Source organism: Exophiala mesophila (assembly GCF_000836275.1).
Source record: "Exophiala mesophila strain CBS 40295 unplaced genomic scaffold supercont1.8, whole genome shotgun sequence".
NCBI lineage: Eukaryota > Fungi > Ascomycota > Eurotiomycetes > Chaetothyriales > Herpotrichiellaceae > Exophiala > Exophiala mesophila.
Genome location: NW_015622511.1, coordinates 28726 through 38024, shown reverse-complemented (window position 1 = coordinate 38024; position 9299 = coordinate 28726). Strand labels below are relative to the sequence as shown.

Sequence of the window (9299 nt, the reverse complement as noted above, 5' to 3'; positions counted from 1 at the left end):
TGTCTTTGTCGGCTTTTTTAAAACTATATGATCAGCATAATCACTTCTTTCGCATGTCGTCTTTCAGTCCAGACAGCGTCATATACAGCGCTGGACAATGACATATCCTGTCTCCTCTGCGATGCGGGGATTTTCTTGCTAAAGTATGATTCACTAGACAACAAAGACTGCTATCCGTCAGGAAACGCATAACCACTTTGAATTAGGTGACGAAGCTATGGCAAATAGGTACCACTAGCACCCTGGATAACCCGCCGGCCCCGGGAATGTATTCGCCTATATTGCTTGCCGATCACGCTACCAGCTTGAATAGGCCTACCGCACAACGTTTACACACAATCTTGGTTATGTTCATCCGGGACATGAACCTGAGTTTCACGGATCCTATCTCCACAACTGTAAAGCGCAAAGCGACGCTTTCCTGAGGTTTGCTCGATCCCGAAGATTGCCTCGAAAGGACATTTAAACCAGACGCTGAGACCCTTGCGGACCATATCAGCACTCTCACATTTGGCTGAGTCTGAACGTGACACAGAGAGCAAAGCTGACTAGGCCAGCCTCCATTCGCACAAGTCTTTGGACGGCAGACCTAAGGTGGCCTGCTACTATGTAAACAAGCCTTTGCGAGTCATGCGCGTCTGGTCAGATTCCTGAACTTTCGAAATGGTTGTGCCTACCCGTTCCCTGTTTGAATCGCCAGACAAATTTCGTCTTTGAGAGAAATACACAAGCTTGACCCACATTCACGATGTTGTCAGGCCGAATGCCGGTCAGGGCAGTCTATCTTCACATGTGTATGGCGTCCTCGACAAACGTGAATCTGGAGCCCAGATCCAATATTCGATATGGTGGAAAAGTTGCTGGACGCTGGAGAGTAATCTTGTCGAAAAGGATTGGGTGGCGGCATCGCTAGAAGCGAACAAAATAGTCTTTGCCCCACGGAGCGCACGGTTGGAGAGCACTTTCGAAGACGGAATGAAGAGATACGAGGGTTTGATGTTGGTCGTGAAATCCTGAATGACGAGAGAGCTCGTAAAGAAGATGTGTACAGTCCGTGAGACCCGGCGATCGTTTGAACAGCTCCTGGGCGCATGTAATTGAGACTGACTGAGGCGGTGGTGGTTGTACATGGAAGCCTCGCAGTATATGCCATGAGAGGAGCGTCATATCCGCCGCTGAACTGTGTCTAGACGATGAAGGGATGGGTCAGAATCGCCCCTTCCTCCAATGGGATGAACAGACTCTGAAAGCAGATGAATCTCGCTCATAAGGGGCTTTGATGGCCGGAATTCCGCTAACGCCTTCGAAACTTCGGCCTCACACAGGGCCAGAATTGAGGTTGTCCTTCTCTTGCCGAGGCCTGACGTTACGGAGGCTGGTTGACGGAACGCTCGGTTAGGGGCCGGGGTCGAATGATCTTCGCAGATTTAAAGTCATGCCAGATCAGTCGTTGCGTGGCAGGGTTCCACAGCATGTTACGCCGCGCGATGTCACCGTGTAAGATCCCTTGATAGTGAATCGCGCGCAGACCCTCGATGGCCATGTCAGAAGCAACGGGTCCGGTGCGTAAGTGGTTCGTTGAGTACCCTCCAAACGACAGAACGATGATGTACGAGATCGGCACAATTCCCACGTAATGGAGAGGCCGCTTGAGAGGGAAACTTCCCAGGTACACAGTTGCCCACGTTCCCCGGGGGGCCGACACACCAAAGTCAGCAATTCGGTCCCGACCCGTCCCGGGACACACCAAGATGGAACAAGATTGGGACCAAAGCTGGGCCAAAGGTATAGGGGCACCACTTCTTGGGGCACCCCCGCCCACCGGGCAATTTTAGCCGGGTGGATCGTCATTAGTGCTCTTCAAGGTTCACGACACGCGGCGCGAATGTACAAGGTCCGTCTGTGGAAAATTGACTTGAGGCTATTCAGAATTTGCTGGTCACTGTTCGTGGCTTCAATGATGTGGTGCATGCTACACAGACGCTGAGGAATTCCGGCGTAAGGTCTACAATACCCGTTCTCAGTACATTTAAAACAAAGAGCTTGGGGAAGGTAATGGAATATGTTCGACGTTTTCAGGACCAGCTTTACGTCCTTGCTCCTGCCCGGGCAAGACCAAACTGATCACGATTCTATTTACAGGTCAGTGAAGACTCTAGCATAACCCGCGGTCCAGAAGATTTGACCCCACTTCCTATTGTATTCGATCTCGGGCAAGAAATCCCGAGTGGGTGGACAATGGGTGGTAAAGTTCAATATATCTTCATCCCGCGCATAGGGCTCTTCGGCGAAAATAGCAGCCTAAATTTGGACTCACCCGCTAAGGGGCCTCTTTAGGTCCCGAAGTAATACTTCAATTCGGTCGAGATAGCCGGCGAACCTGATTATACAGGAGCCAAAGTCTCAGCAAGATCAACTCAGCGTGATATAATTCAAGTTCAGTCAAGAATAAAACGTGTCTTCTGTTGCATAGAATGGAGATCCACCCCGAAAGACATGCTAATGTGCAACGGGCCGAATGGCGCTGTAGGTGCCGACAAGCCCTGGCCGATCACCTACGTAGGTTCAAACCCAAAATGCCTACGCATACCGCTAATTCGCCTAAGGGTTACAGCTAGGTATTTCAGTACAGGCATCACACGTTCGGCTTATCCCCCGCCCGGAAGACGGGTATACGTGGGCACGCGAGCCAGAGAGGGAGCACCTATTCACGAAGCAAATAAGTAAACATTCTATTGGTGCATATATGGAGCTTTGCCGAGAAGTTGGCTTGTCGATCAAAGGAGTAGCGCCTTCGGATGATCTGCCCCAGACCTCAAACTGTCGCGCAAAAGAGATCGATCAGCTACGCGCGGAGAATAAGAGATTGATTAATGAACTCTCTTTAACCACTAACAGGATTGACATCGAGTGCATAGCGCGGGAAAAGGCTGAAACGAGAGTCGGAGAGCTGGAAGGACAATTATTAACGACACAGAAACGAGAAGAGGTCGTGGCGAGGGAGAATGAACGTCTATCATCAAGAATCCGGCGGATGACGAAAAGAATAGGACATTCAGATAAAGAAGTCAAGGTGGCATTGTCAAGGTTAAGCAGACTAGACAGCGGGAGAACAAAGTTCTGATCAAAGGATTGCGCACACCAGAACACTACCTAGTCAAGCAAAGTTTCTTGAAACCACCGAGAAGCGCTTTTCTGAAGATCGGCGAAGGGTCCTCGGGCCCTCCTGAGACCAGCAACGTCTACACTCGGCGGCCCACGCACCAAACTTCATTTTGTGCAGTACAACACAGTACTGTACTGTAACAGCGAGCGCGAATTGTGGCAGCATATCCGCGACTCGGCTGTTCACATCCCGTACGACAGTATTCCAGCGGTGTTTTCGCTGGTAATGCCGACCCTTCGGCGAATGTTTCGGGGCGAAACAATTATTGGCGTCATTGCCTCAGTCTCTGGTCTGAAGGGCTTTGAACCGCTGCCCAGGGCAGATGTAGAGAATAGTGGCGGCAAGGGCCTAAAATGGCCGTACCGGTGCCGCTTGATGCCCGGATCAAGTCCCCGCGTCTAAGTCACGGGGCGGTAACGTGCGAAAGTTCGCCACGGTCCAATGCCAATGTCCGCCAGACTGGGCTTTTGCAAGTTGGATGTTGTGCCAACACGCGCGCCCAGTTCCCGCAAAAGCAGGGCTTCCCGTCTTCGCGTCCACGGGCAGTGTGATGAGTTCTGCCGGTACACTGCCTCACCCCCTTTTGTCCAAACCTTATCGCTACCTGCTCAGGCTCTGAGTGCCTAGTTGATCCAGGACTCAGTGTATGGTAATGAGCAAAGCACGGCTTCTCGGCGCCGGGCCCCTTGACCTGCGGTCATCCCAACGGAGGTGGTCTCACTACGAGCCTGTCCACGTCCTATGACCAAGTACTGGTCATGAATGACAGAATGAGATCCGGGTCACGAGATCTCACGCCAAAGACAGCAGTCCAACTCTCAGAGTAGCCTAACAGCGCGCGTCATCACGGCTTCACCCTCATGCGAGCGTCCGCGTAGCTCGTGCCGACCCTGCTGCTTTGGCCCACTCAACGAAGGCGAGACAAGATGATGGCGAGCTTCGTTTCTGTCCGCTTCGACGTCCACTCTTTTTGTGCTTTCAAGGCACCAAGCCTACCTTTTGGAAACGCAGCCAAAGGGCGAATGGGACCCCTTCAAGGAGAGAGCGCCTCAGCCGGCCCATGGCGACGGAGCGTTATCCCCTCGCGATCTTTGGTTTATCATCGTCGTTCGACCTGTCACGACCGCGAATGGCCTTCAGGCGCTCATGGAGCACGATGTCTCACACAAACGCTTTCCAGGCCAGGGAACCTGGAAGATTGTGGGCAGTGTCCTCATTAACGCAGGTCGGCAGGGGCGCAGACCAGACGAGCGACGCTGAATGCACGAGAACCTCATGCCTGGGGGAGTCGGCCGTGGTTGTGAGGCCGCCGGCCAGAGCTTGCGCCCGAAGAAGCTCGAACTGAGACCAGTCGTTTGCCCTTCTGCGGACGCCGATGGTGCGCGTCGACGCTAAAAGTCGGCATGTGCAGGCTATGCGACGACTGCGCAGAGGGCAAGTGCGACCTGCATGACCCCAAGACTGGCGGGCTCCGTGAGCGTCGCGAGCCCTGCAAGAGAGCTATAAGTTCTTCCGCCTTTCCCTTTCTTCGCTCTGACCGTTCCAACTCTTTCGACTCGACGACTTCTACACCATCAAGTCAAACACCTCCACCTGGTCAATTCAACGAACGCTGCACGCTGCACGATGTCTCAGGAACGAACAATGATTTGCGACCTCGAGTATGCGGATATAATTACTGCAACATTGACCGCACGGAAAAGTAATGCTCAGGCCAGAGACCGTGCAAAGTACCTGGAGGCCAAGCTGGATGCGACACGATTTGAGATTGAGCAACTCAAGGTGGATGACATTGAACGGCACAAACTGGAAGACCGCCACCAAACTACCTTGCGTCGGCAAGTTTCCGAGAAAGCCGAAGAACTTCGGAAGATCAGAGCCGAGAATGGCAAGCTTCGAAAACGAAACAGAGACTTGACGCGCGAGCTCAAAGACGCACTTGATAAGCCGGCAAGTGTCCAGGTGCTTTTGTGTGGCATCTGCATGGAGCGGCCCGAGGATATGGACTAGGTGCGGCCACGGCTTCTGTCACACTTGCCTGCCCGAGTGGTTGGAGCCAACCGGAGGGCGAGAACCCACCTATCCAAACAAGTTCCGGCGATGTCTGGAAGCTATATCTTGGGACACTACCACAGGCATCAGTCATCGAAAAGTATTTGCTCGAAGAAGCATCTATAATTGCCCAATATTTCGACTACTTCAACCTCCCACCGACGATAATTATTCTCATTTGATGGGGCCGAATGAAACCCCAAAGATGCACATCATCCTCGACATGCATTGCAAAACTGCCCCGAAAGTTGATGTGACATATTATTCAATTCCCATGTTGGCTGATTCCATATTAGCGAGTTTGAACGACTGAACGAGTCTGCAAGCAATTATGCTCGCACGCGCTGTGTTGATGTGGGCTGGGGTACTTGGCGGCGTCAATCAACCTGAACCACTTGAAGAATTCGAAGTGGTTTCGCCCGTACAAATTGGACATGGTCCGGGGACGTTGGTGTCTTGAATCCTCTACTGCGGATCTGTCCACCCCCTCCGCCTTTCTCCTACCTATCACATTCGCATCCTGGCCATCTAGGAATTAGGAGGATTCGCCCACAAGTTCTTGGTCTGTTTTGTTCCACGCATCACCCAGCGCTGCTCGCATAAAGTATTCCATCTCTCTCTGCACATTAGGATTAGGGCTAATGATCCGATTAGTATAACCGACCGGAATCCAATTCGATGACTTACAAGGCGATCGACTGGTTTGCCCTGTACACATGCATAAGCGCCTCAACTTGCGCCATTTCAAGGAAAGAAGAACGACTGAACAATTCTGACCCCAGAGCCTTCATGAATGGGTGCCCCCGGACAAAGGCCTCCAACTGAATGGCCCATGTTTCGAAGACAGGAGGGTAAAAGCCTGCGCAACCCCAGTCCAAAAGATAAATCGAGCGATCTGTGCTCAGGATGATGTTCCTTGGAGCGATATCTAGATGACACAAGGATAAAGCCATATCCGACACATCTATGGTGACCTCTCCCTGGAGATGTGCTAGCCTCGTATCTAGATACTTCTGTAGATCTTTGCGCGAGTTAAAACTCTGTCCCGAGTTATACTCAGACCATAGCAAGCCTCGAGAAGGACTGCCATCGAGTGGGCCAGGACGACTGCTGCGAAAGCTGTGAATGTGTTGAATAACTTGCGTGATCCGGTCTGTCAGCTGTAGATAGTCATCCAGAGGCAGCTGATCGAGTGTGGTTCCTTCGATAAAATCCATTACAAGATACCCAGTCGTCCACAGCTCATCTGAAGGCCTCGTGAAGAATTGTACAACAGATGGTACTTTGACAACTGCTGGATCGAGTCTTTGGGATGCGAATTTCAATGCATCAGCTTCGGCTGCCGTGACACCAATTCCGAATTTAACGGCAAGTGTGTTTGTCAACCTGACCACAAGGTTGATGGCATTAGAAGGACTTATAACGTTAACTCTATTCTCGCGTGCCTGTGCACATAGTTGTATGATGACTCCTTGTGATTTTGGGTTACTGTAATTGATGTCCATGTTTTGATGGTAGGTCTTTCATTTAGTGGACACCGAAGTTGGGACGTGTCGACACTATTGTGATAGTGCAGGAAATTTGTTCAAGCGTGACAGAAATATGGAGAGGGCAGTGGTGATGATATGTATTGCCGAGGCGCCATGGGTCCGTACAGGGCTCCACAGAGCAGGATAGCGTAATACGGTGGAGTACATGCGTGTCTTGTGCTGGGCGTCTCGCTCATGACATCACAACAAAATCTGGTGTAAGTAGCCACGTGATAATAACTATCGCTACTATAATTGTTCGAAGGCCATGGTCTTTGAGAAAGCTACGGGGGGGGCCGTCAGACTGTATTCCTTATACCTAGTAACGAAGCACCTCGACCTATTACAAAAGCTTGGCACCTACCACCTTTCCCGTAATCACACAACTTCAGTGTAATCAGTTGAACATGCCAAGACCTATCTGGAATAGCTGTCCCTCCTCCCGTTTCAGCAACCCACATTACTGACGTTTGTATACTTATAACACCGGAGGAGCAAAGTCAATAGAACGATCCGGCCAACATTGGAAGGGAAACAGGCTGTTGGTTTCGGGAATAGTTGAACCGAATGACTTGAGTTAATGTCCTAGCTGCATTCTCAGCAATGTAGCCGGCTTCCTCAAGATCGTTGATGATGGTCAATCTAGAAAGTTCAGCGATTACCAGCCCCGGAGAAAGATTACATGCACCCAATGTCGACACCTAACGCCCGTTGGAGTCATCCGGTAGCGATTTCGTCTTTTGTCTCCAATTAGACGGAGAATTTTTCCAACGGTGACGTTGTTTGTTGTAGTTGGAAAATCCCAATGGCGGCCACGGCTGGTTGTTAACTCGTACTGATGGCGGGTTACGTTGAAGATACCTTCAACCTTGCCAGGAGCTGGATTGGTTTCCATGTTAAGTCGCACAGACCCGCCTCCCTTCACGATAAGATAGATCGACCAGTGATTTTGGCTGAGTTGTGCCCCCGGGGCCACAGGACCCATTGTCATTCTGCGGGTTGAACGAAGCAATAATGATTGAGAAAGTTGTAGTGGAAGGGTAGAGAAGAAGGTATGTTATATACCGGGAGCAGGTAAAGTAAACTCTTCGCGTGTTACGACAATGGCAATAGATTTAGGCGTGTAGGAGGTCTGTAGCGGAGAGTCGTGCAACGACGGACACGGGATCTGCAGCTAGTGCCTTGATGGAGGTCCCATTGATGTCCCCGCCTCGTTAAAGGCGATCCTCCTCCAATTCGGTAGCGGGCAAGGCAGGATAAGATCCCGGGACGGGCCGTCGGCATCAAAGGGAGGAATCGTTCGAAGATCGATCATAACTACTACTAACAGCAGCTCTCATACTATTCTCCTTACACATAGCCATACCATAATGGGCGCTTGATAAGCAGACGGTGGGAGCAAGACTCTACTACTCCAGTCTCAACTTGAAAGTTGAACCGCTGATAATAGTCAGGCGAAAAGATTATATCTTATGTGGCCCACCAAGGCCGGCCAGCTCGCTCGACTAGCTGCGATTGGGTGTTTGCCTGCTCGTTGTCTTGCCAGCCACAGGAGGGCCATCCAATCTCATGATCGCGCAGCATTGCTCATTACGTCGAAGTATATGTTGCGAAGCACGCACAAGCTCGATATGCAGTACCCCGCTGTCAAACCCTTTTCAGTACTGCCCGCAATTCAAGACGAGCATGGGTGAGGTCCGAAAGTTTTCAGATGCACCGTTTCCAATCCTCAAATTTCATCAGGGAGAAAACGTAGTGCCTCGAGAACCCCAGCATAGCGTAAATAAAATACTAGGATCAAGTCGGAGGTATGGCAAATTTGTTAGCAATGACTATTCGCATCTTCAGTTTGTATCACCAGCTAAATCGAGATCACAGGTTGACCACGTTCGCCAATGATCTCGATCGTCACCTGGAAGACTTTCGTGAAGACACTGGGAGACTAACACAGGGCTTGAATAAGGTAGAGCTGGACTTGAACAAGCTAAGCCAAATTGCCACCGATCTAGGCATCCGTCTAGATCATATCGATCGCATTCCAAATAGCCTGAACGAGCGCTTCGGAAACCTGCACCAGAACTTCGGGATTTTGCGAGACAGTTTTGCGGCTTATGGTCCTCGTCTCAATGACCTTGACCGCAGGTCGAATGACCTGAAAGACCGCACGAGGAGCCTTCAGCAGGCGCTTAATGTTCTCACCGAGAACCTTACAAGTCTTGGTAGCCGTGTCGACTCAACCGTTCGCGACCTGGACAACCATAACGACGATCTTCGGAGCATCGAGGCTCGCCTAAACGACATCGACCAGAATACTCGTGGCTATGGAGGACGTCTTACAGTCCTTGAACAAGACATCGCGAACATGAAGCAAAAGCTGAATCTCGTTGAACCCCGCCTCGACCAAATTGACCGAAGTCCCCACAACCTTGGTGAGCGGGTTGGGGATCTTGAGAACAATATCGACAACATTGTCCAAAGAATCCAAGGACATGAAAACCGTCTCAATACCATCGACCACATTCCAAATAGCCTCAGTAATATGGTTCAAACTC

At 51.0% G+C, this 9299-nt stretch overlaps 3 protein-coding genes across 3 annotated transcripts; 1 reads left to right on the top strand and 2 right to left on the bottom strand.

Annotated features, from left to right (window-relative positions):
- PV10_09158 (uncharacterized protein) lies at positions 1 to 1596 on the bottom strand. The gene has a single exon (XM_016374271.1). It carries the CDS (start codon positions 1151 to 1153, stop codon positions 755 to 757), a length of 399 nt encoding a protein of 132 aa, XP_016219542.1. The 5' UTR covers positions 1154 to 1596; the 3' UTR covers positions 1 to 754.
- Positions 1597 to 3473: 1877 nt separating this feature from the next.
- PV10_09157 (uncharacterized protein) lies at positions 3474 to 6489 on the top strand. The gene is made up of 2 exons (XM_016374270.1): positions 3474 to 5822; positions 5873 to 6489. Exon 1 carries the CDS (start codon positions 4793 to 4795, stop codon positions 5174 to 5176), a length of 384 nt encoding a protein of 127 aa, XP_016219541.1. The 5' UTR covers positions 3474 to 4792; the 3' UTR covers positions 5177 to 5822; positions 5873 to 6489.
- On the bottom strand, positions 5322 to 6802 carry PV10_09156 (uncharacterized protein). Its single transcript, XM_016374269.1, has 2 exons — positions 5906 to 6802; positions 5322 to 5856 (listed from the first exon to the last, which is right to left on the bottom strand). Exons 1-2 carry the CDS (start codon positions 6721 to 6723, stop codon positions 5754 to 5756), a joined length of 921 nt encoding a protein of 306 aa, XP_016219540.1. The 5' UTR covers positions 6724 to 6802; the 3' UTR covers positions 5322 to 5753.
- Positions 6803 to 9299: the final 2497 nt, after the last annotated feature.